Source organism: Sapajus apella, unplaced genomic scaffold (genome assembly GCF_009761245.1).
Source record: "Sapajus apella isolate SASKATOON/1434 unplaced genomic scaffold, GSC_monkey_1.0 scaffold2, whole genome shotgun sequence".
Classification (NCBI taxonomy): domain Eukaryota; kingdom Metazoa; phylum Chordata; class Mammalia; order Primates; family Cebidae; genus Sapajus; species Sapajus apella.
Genome location: NW_022436942.1, coordinates 80627555 through 80643447, shown reverse-complemented (window position 1 = coordinate 80643447; position 15893 = coordinate 80627555). Strand labels below are relative to the sequence as shown.

At 43.2% G+C, this 15893-nt stretch overlaps 1 protein-coding gene across 21 annotated transcripts in view; it reads left to right on the top strand.

Annotated features, from left to right (window-relative positions):
• The window catches only part of CLIP1 (CAP-Gly domain containing linker protein 1), a 142685-nt gene that overhangs the window by 34596 nt on the left and 92196 nt on the right, over positions 1 to 15893 (top strand). For all 21 annotated transcript variants that reach the window (XR_004258148.1, XM_032242597.1, XM_032242679.1 and 18 more), the window contains one exon: positions 14064 to 14188. Coding sequence is in view for 20 of the 21 variants with exons in the window: in XM_032242597.1 (XP_032098488.1) it covers positions 14064 to 14188 (125 nt within the window). In the remaining variant the exon portion in view is untranslated. The remainder of the gene's footprint in view (positions 1 to 14063; positions 14189 to 15893) is intronic.

Below are 15893 nucleotides of genomic sequence, written 5' to 3'. Positions count from 1 at the left end.
CCCAGTACTTTGAGGGGCCAGCCGGGTGGATCACAAGGTCAAGAGTTCAAGACCAGCCTGGCCAAAATGGTGAAACCCTGTCTCTACTAAAAATACAAAAAAATTAGCCAGATGTAGTGGCGGGCGCCTATAGTCCCAGCTACTCGGGAGCCTGAGGCAGAGAATTGCTTGAACCCGGGAGGTAGAGGTTGCAGTGAGCTGAGATCATGCCACAACACTCCAGCCTGGGGAATAAGAGCAAGACTCTATCTCAAAAAAATAAAATAAAATAAAATAATTAGCTGGATATGGTGTCACATGCCTATGCCTATAGTCCCAGCTACTCAAGAGGCTGAGCCTGGGAGATGGAAGCTACAGGGAACTATGATTATGCCACAGCTATCTAGCAAGATCTTGTCTCAGAAAAAAAAAAAAAAAAGACCTTTATTGATAAAATAAGCTCAGAAGTGAACTTAGATGTGTTTATAAAAATTTGATTTTTTTCCCTTCTACTTTTTAATGTTTGGTTTAATGAAATTATGTGGGTGTGTATAAGATCCTACACTTTAAATGTCTTGGAAAACTCAAGGTGTCAGAGGATGTTACTTAAGAATTTCCCGGCTAAGGCCAGGCACAGTGGCTCAAGTCTGTAATCCTAGCAGTTTGGGAAGCTGAGGCAGGCAGATCACCTAAGGTCAGGAGTTCAAGACCAGCCTGGCCAACATGATGAAACCCTGTCTCTACTAAAAATACAAAAATTAGCTGGACATGGTGGTACAACACCTGTAATCTTACCTACTTGGGAGGCTGAGGCAGGAGAATTGCTTGAACTTGGGAAGCAGAAGTTGCAGTAAGCTGAGATCTCGCCACTGCACTCTATCTAGCCTCGGCAACAGAGCGAGACTTTGTCTCAAAAAAAAAAAAAAAAAAAAAGAATTTCTGGGCCTTTCAGATGGTCAGGTTTAGATTTCGGAAGGAAATGTACAGTAGTTACTCTTTGACTAATAAGTGGAAATGCAAGGTATAAGGTCTACATGCTCTACATTCTAGAACCTCTGAATTTAGTGATTTTTTTTTTTTAAAGGGAGCCGTGTACCATAGTGCTAAGAACACAAGCTGAGTCCCTATTTTGGCTTTGTGAACGCAGTAAGATGTTTAATAACTTAGTTTCCTAACCTGTATAAGTGAGGCTAAAATTCTGCATTTTGACTATATTTGATATTTCCAGGATGTGATGTCAGGTTCTTGAATAATTTGACTGACACTCAGCTGTTTGTTTCAACATGGTTGTCTCCATGCCTTGGACTGCATGTTCTGTGCTGAATTTTTAGCTCATGACCATGTATGAGGAAGTGACTTGTCAGCTTTTTATATTTGAACTGACAAGCTTCATCTTTCCATGAGCTACTCCCAGGGCCCTTATACTAAGAATCTTACAGCAGATTTTTCTTGTTCTCAACACTTTTTATACAGGTTTTTTTTTTGACACTGTGAAAGGGGAAAAATATTTTCCTGAGAATTAAAAAAAAATATTTACAAAGTTTATTTTGCTTGTGTTTGAACCTTAAATAACTATAATTTATCCACTATGTGCTTTTTTTTAATATCTGTCTGCATTTGTTGAACACTATTTTTGTGAGGTTTGTCTATAACATGTAGATTTGAAACACACACATAGTGGGTTCTTACTGTATATAGACCATTTTTCTAATACCCTTTTGTAGATTGTAGCTGTAGATTTGGGGCATTTGTATGGAAGGAAATACAGGTCTTAATTTAAAACACTAAGCTGCTGTTTGGTGTTACGCTGTTTGGATGTACTATACCTAATTTAATCATATGCATGTAGATTGCACCCATTTTTCTCCTAGAAATTTGAGTCAAGGAATATAAATAATTTAAAATCATTAGTAGGTATTGCCAAAATGCAATCTTAAAAGCCTTTATTTTTGTTTCTACAAACAGTATACAAGTATGTCCTTTCTGATGATTTTTTTTTTTGAGATGGAGTCTCACTCTGTCACCAGGCTGGAGTATAGTGGTGAGATCTTGGCTCACTGCAACCTCTGCCTCCCAGGTTTAAGCAATTGGCCTGCCTCAGCCACCCAAGTAGCTGGGACAGCAGGTGCATGCCACCATGCCCAGCTAATTTTTGTATTTTTAGTAGGCATGGGGTTTTACCATGTTGGCCAGGATGGTCTTAATCTGTTGACCTCATGATCCGCCTGCCTCGGCCTCCCAAAGTGCTGGGATTCAGGCATGAGCCACTGAGCCCAGCCTTTTTTTTTTTTTTTTAATTTTTATTTTTTCCAGTTTTACTGGTGCTTTTTTTTCCAGCTTGTTAAGTTATTTAAAACTCTTTTTTTAGATTAACTTTTTTTTTTATTTTTATATTTTTTTTTTTTTTTTGAGATGGACTCTTGCTCTGTTCCCCAGGCTGGGGTATGGTGGCACAATCTTGGCTCACTGTAACCTCTGCCTCCCAGGTTCAAGTGATTCTCGTGCCTCAACCTCTGGAGTGGCTGGGACTACAGGCACGTGCCACTGCGCCCGGTTAATCTTTGTATTTTTAGTAGAGGTGGAATTTCACAATGTTGCCAAGGCTGGTCTTGAACTCCTGAGCTCAGGCGACCCACCCACCTCTGCCTCCTAAAGTGCTAGGATTACACACGTGAGCCACGCTGCCTGGCCCTTATTAACTTTTTTAATTAAAAATTTTTATTCCTGGCCGGGCGCGGTGGCTCAAGCCTGTAATCCCAGCACTTTGGGAGGCAGAGGCGGGTGGATCACGAGGTCAAAAGATCGAGACCATCCTGGTCAACATGGTGAAACCCCGTCTCTACTAAAAATACAAAAAATTAGCTGGGCATGGTGGTGCGTGCCTGTAATCCCAACTACTCAGGAGGCTGAGGCAGGAGAATTGCCTGAACCCAGGAGGCGGAGGTTGCGGTGAGCCGAGATCGCGCCATTGCACTCCAGCCTGGGTAACATGAGTGAAACTCCGTCTCAAAAAAAAATTTTTATTCCTATAGGTGTTATTGGGGAACAGGTGGTATTTGCTTACATGAATAAGTTCTTTAGTGGTGATTTGTGAGATTTTGGTGCACCCATCACCCGAGCAGTATACACTGCACCTAATAATTTGATTTCTTCTATTTTTCCTCAGTCCTCTTACCAGTGACTTAGAACCTCAGACCTATGAGCCTGGTGACCTTGCATTTACATTGAGTGTTTCTTCATTGTTTACTTGGGGAATTCTTAGGCTTTTTTGGGAAGGGGTTTGTGCTCTGGGGAAGCTGTTGTTTACCTAAAATCCCTTTGCCTTGATTGATGATGGAGTAGTTAGTGGCATGATTTGCTGTTTCGTATGGTCCACAATTGAGAAGACTCCAGATAGTCACATTATGTTAAAAGCCCCTTTTGCCTGAATCGAGATCTTTTCTAGCGCAATGGATTTTACTTAGCTTAATTCCTGTGCAATGAGGTTTGCTGCAGATTTGAATAATTTTTTTTTCTGATTTTAGTTTTAGGTTTTTTTTAAATCAAGATGGAGTCTTGCTCTGTCACCCAGGCTAGAGTACAGTAGCATGATCTCAGCTTATTGCAGCCTCTGCCCTGTGAGTTCAAGTGATTCTCCTGTCTTAGTCTCCCAAGTAGCGTAGCTAGAGCCTACCACCACACTTGGCTAATTTTTGTGGCGGTGTTTTTTTGGTGTTTTTTTTTTTTTTGAGACAGAGTTTTGCTCTTGTTGCCTAGGCTGGAGTGCAATGGCACAATCTTGGCTCATGGCAACTTCCACCTCCCAGGTTCAAGCAATTCTCCTGCCTTAGCCTCCCCAGTAGCTGGGATTAGAGGTGCACGCTACCACGCCTGGCTAATTTTTGCATTTTCTTAGTAGAGATGGGGTTTCACCATATTGGCCAGGCTAGTTTTGAACTCCTGACCTCGTGATCTACCTGCCTCGGCCTCCAAAAGGCCTGGGATTACAGGCAGGAGCCACCTTGCCTGGCTTGTATTATTGTTATTATTTTTAGTAGAGACTGGTTTTCATCATGTTGGCCAGTCTGTTCTTGAACTTCTGACCTCAAGTTGTCTACCCACCTCTGCCTCCCAAAGTACTGGGATTACAGGCGTGAGCCACTGTGCCTGGCCAAGTTTTTTTTTCATTTTCAATTTCCCAGAAGTTCTAAACTTCACCCAGTATGACCTTTCAGGATTGTCCACGAGGGAAATACTGGGCACCTCATGCTGCTGCAGAGAAACTGTGTTTGGCAGCTTTTTCCTGTTTGTGCACAGCAGACTCAGTGGGGTCACATTTTAGCAGGTCATCATTGTCAGTGCTCTTTCTGCTCCTTGCTTTCAGTTGTGAGAGGGTTCCCGGATTTCCTTCTGAGGCTTAGAAACACAGTAAACCATCCATCTGCCTGTCAGATCCCATGCCTCTGGTCTTGCTGTCCATCCTCCTCACCCCCGTCCTGTAGCCCTGACTGCTTCAGGTCAGGCCATCATCATCTTTACCTGGATTTGCAGGATGCTATCCATGCCACTTGCCTTGTCTCTCCTCACTTCTATTCTTTGCACAATTCAGGGAGAGTCAATTAAAATACCAATTTGCTGTTACTATTCCTTTCCTTAAAATCCTTTTAGTAGTGGCCAGCCTGCCTGCAATGTTGGCTTTGATTTTCACAATGTTTGGAGTGTTCTCTGTGGTGCTCAGTAATTGGGCAGTGGTTTGTTTTTGCAAACCCGAGCCAGTATCTTAACCCCAAAGGTACCAGATTTGGTATCTGTCTAGCCTTGATAACTTTGTATAGGCTCTTGGGGCTTGGGAGTTTGGAGCTTTTCTGTGTTGAAGAGCCCATGCCACTGCGTTGGAACTTGGGGAGAGGGATGTTTGACCACGCCAGGCCTGAGGACTGAGTGCCAGTGTTGTCTTATTACTGGATCGCGTCGCCTAACTTTTGGCAACTTTATTGTCCCTGTGAGACAATAATAACAAAAGCATAATAACAAAATATCTTGAGCCTGACACACTTGGTAGCTTAGGATCTTTTGTAGATTTTAAAAAGCAAACTTTGCTAGTATTTTGGTCAAGTGGGTGCCATATACAAGACTGCCTCTGGTGAGTAAATATTCCGTATTTTATCAACTCCAGGGATAGAAGAGGTGAACTTTTTTTTTTTTTTTTTTATTTTGAGACAGAGTCTTGCTCTGTTGCCCAGGCTGGAGTGCGGTGGCGCAATCTTGGCTCACTGCAACCTCCGCCTTCCAGGTTTAGGTGATTCTTCTGTCTCAGCCTCCTTTGTAGCCAGGATTACAGGCATGTGCCATCACACCCAACTAATTTTTGTATTTTTATTAGAGATGGGATTTCACCATGTTGATCAAGCTGGTCTTAAACTCCTGACCTCAAGTGATCTGCCTCAGCCTCCCAATGTGCTGGGATTACAGGCGTGAGTCTCCGTGCCTGGCAGAGGTGAATTTTTTTGTTTTTTTTTTAGGTTTTTAAACAGTTAAAAATATTTTTTAATGGAATATTTTTGGGACCCGGGGAGTATATTTGCCTAAACTGCCTACTTCAAAAATGATTAGTTTTTTTTGCTTTTTTGTTTGATTGGTATGTTCAGGAGTTTGGGCAAAGAATGTCTTGAACACTGGTTAGAGAGGTGTGTATGGAGTTGTTCAGCCACCATTGCGATGCAGCTTTAAAACATTTCTTTCACCCTAAAAGTTCCTTTATGCCCATAGGCAGTTACTTTTCCACTCCCACCATCAGCCCCAGGTAATCTGTGGTCTGCTTGCTGCTCAGTCTGCCCTTTCTGTACACTTCTATCCATCGAATCATGGAACATGCATTTCCTTGTGTCTGATGACATCATAGTGTAGTATGTGTCAGTACTTCATCATTGTTTCGTGTATTTCATATTGTGGACTTACCATATGTTATTTATCAATTCGCCTATTTAGGTCTTTTTAACATTTTTTTATTTTTTTGAGACACAGTCGCACCCTGTCACCAGGCTGGAATGCAGTGGCGTGATCTTGGCTCACTGCAACCTCTGCCTCCTGGATTTAAACAATTCTTTTGCCTCAGCCTCCTGAGTAGCTGGGACTATAGGCATGCACCAACATGCTAGGCTAATTTTTGTATTTTTTTGTAGAGACGGGTTTCGCCATGTTGCCCAGGCTGGTCTCAAACTCCTGATCTCAAGTGATCTGCCTGCCTCAGCCTCCACAATTTCAATAGAAAGTGCTGAGATTACAGGCATAAGCCACTGTGTTCGACCTATTTAGTTTAGTTTTTTTTGAAACGAAGTTTCACTCTTGTTGCCCAGGCTAGAGTGCAATGGCATGATCTTGGCTCACTTGCAACCTCTGCCTCCTGTGTTCAAGAGGCTCTCCTGCCTCAGGCTCCCAAGTAGCTGGGCTTACAGGTATGCGCCGCTTCACTTGGCTAATTTTTTGTATTTTAGTAGAGATGGAGTTTCACCATGTTGGTCAGGCTGGTCTCAAACTCAGGACCTCAGGTGATCCACCCACCTCAGCCTCCCAAAGTGCTGGGGTTGCAGGCATAAGCCACCAAGCTAGGGACCTATCTATTTAGGTTTTTTTTATTTTTTTGAGACAGAGTCTTACTCTTGTTGCCCAGGCTGGAGTGCAATGCCATAGCATGATCTCGGCTCACTGCAACCTCCGCCTCCTGGGCTCAAGTGATTCTCCTGCCTCAGCCTCCAGAGTACAGTAGCTGGAATTACAGGCATGTACCACCTTGACCAGCTAATTTTGTATTTTTAGTAGAGATGATGTTTCTCCATGTTGGTCAGGGTAGTCTCAAACTCCCGACCTCAGGTGATCTACCCACCTCAGCCTCTCAAAGTGCTGGGATTGTAGGCGTCAGCCACCAAGCCTGGCCCTTACTTAGTTTTAATTTACATTTTTCTTAAGGGAATCTATGCTCATAGTTTAAAATGAATTTTTTGGTGTGTATAAGCTTATATTAAATCAGCAGTCTCATGCTCACTCTTCAAGGTAACCAAGTTAACTATCCCTCTTTCCTGTGTCTTGGTATTCTTGGGGTCCTGGATCCTGTGGAATCTCAGATGCCTTCAGAAGGGGAGATTAAATAGTTTTGAGATATGAAGTGCAAGTCGAGCATAACTTCTTCATCTTTTAGCCAAAGCATCTATTCATAATTACACATCTTTTGTTTACCTGTTTGTTCTAGGAAGAGTTAGACTTATGAGAGGATATCTGTTATATGTCATCTGCTCTTGTCATATTTATTTTTAAGGGCATTTATTTATTGTCACCTGTTAGAGGTTGGGAGACTCAAAATGATATCATAAAAGGAGTAAAGTAACTGGAACCATTTATTTAGCTTAGAGAAAATATGATGGCTTTATAAAGGCCATGTTTAACACCCTGCAATTCAATTAGTAAATATCCTGAGCGTCTTCTATGCACCAGATGTTGTTCTAGGTGTTGTAGATGTGGCAGCAACCAAGCACAACACATCTAACGGGGCTCCTCATTGCATTAAAATAAAAATGGAAACTCCTTCCTTGGACCTGCAGTGCCCCTTGTACTCTGGATCCTGGACCCTGCTTAGCCTCCCAACCTCTTGTCCTTCCTTCTCACCCCGCTTTCTCACTCTGCTCCAGCTATGCTGGCCCCATTGCTGTTTCTTTTCTTTTCTTGTTTTTGAGACGGGTTTTGCTCTTTCACCCAGGCTGGAGTGCAGTGGCACCATTTTGGCTCATTGCAGCCTCCGCCCCCTGGGCTCAGGTGATTCTTGCGCCCTAGCCTCCAGAGTAGCTGGGATTATATGCATGAGCCACCATGACCAGCTAATTTTTGTATTTTTAGTAGAGACAGGGTTTCACCATGTTGCCCAGGCTGGTCTCAAATTCCTGTCCTCAAATGATCCATCTGCCTTGGCCTTCTAAAGTGCTGGAATTACAGATTGAGCCACTGTACTTGGCCCCCTTTGCTGTTTCTAAACACCCTGACTCAGTCCCACTTTAGAATTTGTTGTTTCTTCTGCTTGGGATGTTTTGTCCCAGGTGCCTTGTGGCCACTCAAGTCATGCCTCAAATTTTAACTCCTCAGGCATCCCTTCCTTGGCCACCCCAACTAAAGACACCTTCTGTAGCAGTGTTACATTACTCTGTTTTATTTTTTCACAGCACTCTTCACCAGTTGAATTTATCTTTCATTTATTTACTTGCTTATTGTGTATTTCTCCCTGACCGGAATTTAACTTCTGTGAAAGCATGGAAACTTTTTGTCTCATTCACTTTCACACCCCAAACATTTGGGACAGTGCCTGGCACATAGTAGGAGCTCATTAAATAGTGTTGAGAGAATCTTGAATAAAGTTGTCACTATATACCCAAGAAGGAGAGAGTAAAGTAGGACAACCAGAGGTTGACTTAGGACCAATGAAGATTTTACCCTTCTCTGTAGGAGGGTGGCTGGAAGGTGAACTGGCCCTCCACTGGAGGTAATTATATTACTTGAGGTAATAAAAAGTTGCCAGACATGGTGGCTCACATCTGTAATCCTAGTATTTTAGGAGGTCACGTTGGGTGGATCACTTGAGGTATGGAGTTTGAGACCAGCCTGGCCGGCATTTTGAAACCCTGTCTCTACCAAAAATACAAAAAAATTAACTGGATGGGGTGGTGCAGGCCTGTAGTCCCAGCTACTTGGGAGGCTGAGGCAGGAGAATCTCTTGAACCCAGGAGGTGGAGGTTGCAGTGAGTTGAGATCAAGCCACTGCACTCCAGCCTGGCTGACAGAGTGAGACTCCATCTCAAAAAAAAAAAAAAAAAAAAAAAAAATGCCAGTGCTGGCTCTTTCATGTCACAGGCAATTAAGTTTTACGTGAGGCCTATGTTTGTATTTGACAAATATCAGCTAGCCATATTTATTGTTCTTTGAGACAGTCTTTCCCAGGCTGGAGTGCAGTGGTGTGATCCTGGCTCATTGCAACCTCCACCTCCGGGGTTCAAGTGATTTCTGCCTCAGCCTCCCGAGTAGCTGGGATTACAGATGCTCCCCACCACACCTGGCTAATTTTTATATTTTTAGTAGAGCCAGTTTCACCATGTTGACCAGGCTGGTCTCAAACTCCTGACCTCAAGTGATCCACCTGCCTCAGCCTCCCAAAGTGGTAGGACTGCAGACATGAGTCACCATGACCGGCCCCCATGTTTACCTTTTAAAATAAGCTGTTTATCTTGGAATATGGTAGATAAGAAACCACCTTACAAGACTGCTCACAGCCTGGCACAGTGGCGTGTGCCTGTAGTCCCAGCTTCTCAGGAGGCTGAGGCTGGAGGATCGCTTGAGTTCAGGAGTTCTGGGCTGTAGTGCGCTATGCCAATCGGGTGTCCACACTAAGTTTGACATCAATATGGTGACCTTCCAGGAGTAGGAGACCACCAGGTTGCCTGAGGAGGGGTGAACCGGCTCAGGTTGGAAACAGAGCAGGTCAAAACTCCTGTGCTGATCAGTAGTGGGATTGTGCCTGTGAATAGCCACTGCACTCCAGCCTGGACAATGTAGCGAGACCCAGTCCCCCCCAAAAAAAAGGCTGCTCACAAAATTCCTGTGAAACAACCCCTCATTACTGCTCTTTGGACATTTTAGAGCTTTATGCACCAAGGCACTGAGAGACTTAATGGCTGGCTGAGAACTGGATAATGAATAGATGGGCAAGTCCTGAGAGGATTGTTTCTGTTTCCTGTTTGTAGACCCACTCTTTTTTTTTTTTAAATTTTTTTTGAGACAGTGTCTCACTCTGTTGCCCACGCTGGAGTGCAATGACGTGATCTTGGCTCACTGCAACCTCCACCTCCTCGGTTCAAGCGATTCTCCTGCCTCAGCCTCCTGAGTAGCTAGGATTATAAGCGTGCGCCACCATGCCTGGCTAACGGGTTTTTTTTTTTATATTTAACTTACAGAGACGGAGTTTTGCTCTTGTTACCCAGGCTGGAGTGCAATGGCGCGATCTCGGCTCACCGCAACCTCCGCTTCCTGGGTTCAGGCAATTCTCCTGCCTCAGCCTCCTGAGTAGCTGGGATTACAGGCACATGCCACCATGCCCAGCTGATTTTTTGTATTTTTAGTAGAGACGGGGTTTCACCATGTTGACCAGGATGGTCTCGATCTCTTGACCTCGTGATCCACCCGCCTCGGCCTCCCAAAGTGCTGGGATTACAGGCTTGAGCCACCGCGCCCGGCCCTTAATTTTTATAGTTTTAGTAGAGAGGAGGTTTCACCTTGTTATTAAGACTAGTCTCAAACTCCTGACCTTGTGTTCTGCCTACCTCAGCCTCCCAAAGTGCTGGGATTACAGGCATGAGCCACCATGCCTGGCCAACCCACTCATTAACCCAGAAGAATTTATCAGTGTTTGTATTTTTTTACAGGAGCTTATAGGAAGGGTATTTGTTTCTGTTCCCACAGCATTTTGTAGAAACCTCTAGATGCATTTAACACTTTTTGCAGGAGTTTCTTGTCTCAATCTTCTTGTCTCTCACCCTAAATGGCCAACGCTGTATTCTGTTTATCTTTGTTTTTCAAGGATTCAAACAATCGATAAATATATATTGAATAAATGAATGAGAACTTAAAAATCTGAGATTTGCTAAAGCATAAAAATAGTAGCTAGGTTTTTTTTTTTTTTTTTTAAGTTTCTTGTTTAAATTAATTCTGTTTCCAATAGTGACTTTTACCACAGTGTTAGGAATTATATGCCAACATTGTGAGAGTAAAGAGAATGAATTATGCTTGTTTGTGTTTGCCATGGGAGTCTTTTAGTTTATTGTGAGGTTTTTTGTTTGTTTGTTTTTGAGACAGAGTCTCACTCTATTGTCCAGGCTGGAGTGCAGTGTCATGATCACAGCTCACCTGCAGCCCGAGTAGCTGGGGTCACAGGCACATACCACCATGCCTGGCTAATTTTTAAATTTATGTAGAGATGGTATCTCATTGTGCTGCCCAGGCCAGTCTCAAACTCCTGGCCTCAAATAATCCTCCTTCCTTGGCCTCCCAAAATGTTGGGATTATGGGTATGAGCCACTGCACCTGGCCTTGTTTTTTTGTTTCAATATTGAAAATATTCTTCTTTAATAATGTGGATATTTGTCCCTAGAACATAGATTTCTTAGATATTAGTATAATAGTGGCTTCTCTTTATTGTAAATGCATTATTTAACGCTTCTATTTACTGTAAATGCATGTACTAAACTTTTCTGTATTGTCTGGAACACATAAGAAATAAAATCTAACTTTATTAAGTTATGTTTAAATGCTTAAACACTTTTTTTTTAAATTGTAGAATGATTAAGTAGAAAAACATTTGATGATTTTAGGACTTCATGTGATTTTCTATCTCTGTAGAATAATTACTGATTTTTTACAGGGAAAGGGAAAATACATTCTCTATTATATGAGTCAAGAGTTCCATGTTTGGTGCAAAAAAAGTAAAACAAAACTTTCTGTTCTAGGAACTAGTAGTCATCCATTTCAGACAAACTTTGTGACATGACTTTGTATATTATGTATATTTTCAGGATATATGTATATTACCTGCATTTAGAGAAATTGTTGCTGATTTGTTGTTTGTGGTTACTTTTTACAAAGCTGATCTAAATGAAGCTTGTGGTTTGCTTGGAGAATTACTGCCTATGGCCTGTTAGATGCTTCTTGGAAAACAATTGTCTTGACAGTAACTTAGACTCACCCCTAAAGAATTTAACAGATTATCTGAAGAGGTTGCATCATCTTTAACTAAAGTGCTGTGTCCTGCTCACATGATGCTGGTTGGACTGCTGCTCGGAATGGTATGGTGTGGGAGGAAGAAGAAAACTGAGGCCAACTTTATTTACTTTTGACTCAACTGCAGTAAGGCCAATTATATATAGGTGACTATTTGTGTATTAGTACTGACAGAAATACTAAAAGGTCAAATGTGTCATATCTAGAACTAGTACTCTTTTTTTTTTTTTTTTTTTTTGAGACAAGGTTTGACTCTGTCACCCAGGCTGGAGTACGGTGGCACAATCTTGGCTTACTACAACCTCCACCTCCTGGGTTCAAGTAATTCTCATGCCTCAGCCACCTGAGTAGCTGGGATTACAGGTGTGTGCCACCACATCCAGCTAATTTTTGTATTTTTTGTGGAGATGGAGTTTCACCATGTTGGCCTTGAACTCCAGGCCTCAAGTGATCTGCCTGCCTTGGCCTCCCAAAATTGGGATTACAGACATGAGCCACTGTTCCCAGCCTCGGAAAGATTAATTTTAATAGTTGTGAAAAAACAGAGAGCCTCACTGTGGAAAATAGCAAGAGTCAATTATTATTAATTTTTGAAACATTGTCTTGTTCTGTTGCCCAGGCTGTAGCACAGTGCTATGATTATGGCTTACTGCAGCCTTGGGGACTTGAACGATCCTCCCACCTCAGCCTCCCAAAGTGCTGGGATTATAGGTATGAACTACCATACTCAGCCAATTATTTTTTAAAGTACTTAAAGTTTTTTTTCTGAGACAGAGTCTCGCTCTGTCACCCAGGCTAGAGTGCAGTGACGTGATCTTGTCTCATTGCAACCTCTGCCTCCTGGGTTCAAGCGATTCTTGTGCCTCAGCCTCCCTAGTAGCTGGGACTACTGGCTGATTTTTGCATTTTTAGTAGACACGGGGTTTTACCATGTTGGCCAGGCTGCTCTCGAATTCCTGACCTCAGGTGATTTACCCTCCTCAGCCTCCCAAAGTGCTGGGAGGCGTAAGCCACTGTGCCCCGCGTATTTACTTTTTTAGTTTTTTGAGGTGGTGTCGCATTCTGTGGCCCAGGCTGAAGTGCAGGGTACAATTGCGGCTCACTGCAGCCTCAAACCCCTGGGCTCAAGCAATCCTCCCACCTCAGCTTCCTGAATAGCTGGGACCACAGGCGCACACCACTATGCGTGGCTAATTTTATTTTTTAAAATTATTTGTACAGACGGGGTCTTCCTTATGTTGTCAAGGCTGGTCTTGAACTCCTGGGCCGAAGCAGTCCTCCTGCCTGGGACTCCCAACATGCTGAGATTACAGGCATGAACCACTGTGCCCAGCCGCAAGTTTGTTTTGAAGCAGGAAAATTTCTGTTAGAAAAATAAAGGTCCAAGACTGGTGGCTCACACCTGTGATCCCAACACTTTGGGAAGCTGAGGTGGTCGAATCACTTGAGCCCAGGAGTTCAAGACCAGCCTGGGCAACATGGTGAAACCCCATCTCCACAAAAAATACAAAAAAATTAGCTTTTTTGGTGGTGTGTACCTATAATTTCAGCTACCTGGAGGCCAAGGTGGGAAGATCCCCTGAGCCCAGGAGGTTAAGGTTGAAGTGAGCCATGATTGTGCCACTGCATTCTAGCCTGGACGACAGGGTAAGACCCTGTCTCAAAAAAAAAAAAAAAAAAAAAAAAAAAGATAAAGTATTTTCTAAGAAAAGGAATAATGGGCTGGGTGCGGTGGCTCATGCCTGTAATTCCAGCACTTTGGGAAGCTGAGGTGGGTGGATTACGAGGTCAACAGATAGAAACCAGCCTGGCCAACACGGTGAAACCTCATCTCTACTAAAAATACAAAAATTAGTTGGGCGTGGTGGCGGGTACCTGTAGTCTCAGCTACTTGGGAAGCTGAGGCAGGAGAATCGTTTGAACCTGGGAGGCTGAGGTTGCTGTGAGCCAAGATCTTGCCACTGCACTCCAGCCTGGTGACCAAAAAAAAAAAAAAAAAAAAAAGACAAAAAGAAAAGGAATAATAAGCTTGGTGGACAGCCTTAATGACTACATATTAGATAGGCTATCTCATTGCAATGTGTTAGGCATCAAATCACTCTGGTAATGTAAGTCAGCCACGTTAAGTTTCTTTGCCAGCCTTCCTTCAAGAGAACTCTTAGAGTCAAAGAGAAGGTAGAGCAAAGAAGTTGCTTGTGGAAATGAAGATATAGAGTACCTAGTTAATAGTGGGAACCACAAATGATTAAGGTATAGAATTATGTTCATCTCTTTATTTTAACCTTCTCTTCTTCCAGGTTGGTGGCACTAAGGCTGGTGTAGTCCGGTTTCTTGGGGAGACCGACTTTGCCAAGGGGGAATGGTGTGGTGTGGAGTTAGACGAGCCTCTTGGGAAGAACGATGGTGCTGTTGCTGGAACAAGGTTTGTTTGGCATTGTGCAACATCTTGTCTCACTCTTGTATGTGATGATGCTCAAGCCAGTATCACCAAGCATGTGTGTCATAACATGGAAAGACATGTTCAGAAGAGCGGCACTCTTACTTCCTGAGACCCATCTGCTGTTTTTTTGCCCTCCACACTAGAATTGGGACTGTTCTTTTGACTGTCTCCTTAGTACTACATGTAGTGTGTCTGAGTAGATTCTGAACAAGAATTCTGTTTATTTTTCAAAATAGAAAGGAAATACTATGTTATCTGTCTGGCTTCTCTCACCACCCACCTTTTTTTTTCTTCTTTTTTTAGTAGAGATGGGGTTTCACCATTTTGGCCAGGCTGGTCTCGAACTCCTGACCTCAGGTGATTCACCCGCCTCAGCCTCCCAAAGTGCTGGGATTACAGGAGTGAGCCACTGTGCCTGGCCTTCTCTCCCTTTTGATAGGAGTTGCTCTCTGAAAGAGTACCTGTGCATCTGGGGGCGGGTGGTGGTAGAAGTTAGTCACCTTTGTCAGTAAAAAGAACTGCAGAATATGTCTTCATATCTGATGAGAATTCCATCCTACGGCAGGAGAACAGACTGGCAAGCAGATCTCTCCCCTTGTGAGGATAACCCCATTCTTTTTTTTGAGACAGGGTGTCCCTCTGTCACCCGGGCTAGAGTGCAGTGGCATCATCCTCACTCACTGCAACCTCCGCCTCCTGGGTTCAAGCAATCCTCCTACCTCAGCCTCACCAGTAGCTGGGACTGCAGGCATGCACCACCACGCCTGGCTAATTTTTGAATTTTTAGTAGAGATGGGGTGTTGCCCAGGTTAGTCTCAAGCTCCTGGATACAAGTGATCTGCCTGCTTTGGTCTACCAAAGTGCTGGTATTACAGGTGTGAGCCACCATGCCCAGCCTGGATAACCCCATTCTTGCCTCCCAACACAGGATGGGAGTACAGTAATGCACACAGATGCAGGAGGAATTTCCCACTCTTCTTTTCAAAATGATTTTTTAAAAAAAATATTTATTTTATTTATTTATTTTTAAGACGGGGTTTTACCATGTTGGTCAGGCTGGTCTTGAACTCCCCACTTCAGGTGATCCACCCACCTTGGCCTCCAAAGTGCTTGGATTACAGGCGTGAGCCACCGCGCCTGGCCCATTCAAAATGTTTTGAAGGCACAGGCGTCTATGATTCAGTATCATTAGTAGTATACAGTATATTAATGCATCACTTGTGTGGTAATTAACATTTTACTTATAAAACATAGACAAATTGGTTATAAGCAAATTGATTATAAAGAAAAGGGCTTAACCTACCACATACAGTAATTATAACTCTTGGAGGTAAAGATCTCTTGGAGGCCGGGCACAGTGGCTAACGCCTATAATCTTGGAGGCCGAGGCCAGTGGATCATGAGGTCAAGAGATCGAGACCATCCTGGTCAACATAGTGAAATCCTGGCTCTACTAAAAATACAAAAATTAGCTGGGCATGGTGGCACACGCCTGTAGTCCCAGCTACTTGGGAGGCTGAGGCAGGAGAATTGCTTGAACCCAGGAGGTGGAGGTTACAGTGAGCTGAGATCTCACCATTGTACTCCAGCCTGGGTAACAAGAGCGAAACTCTGTCTCAAAAAAAAAAAAAAAAAAAAAAAAAAAAAAAAAAAAAAATTTCTTGGAACTGCAATGATTATGAAGCCA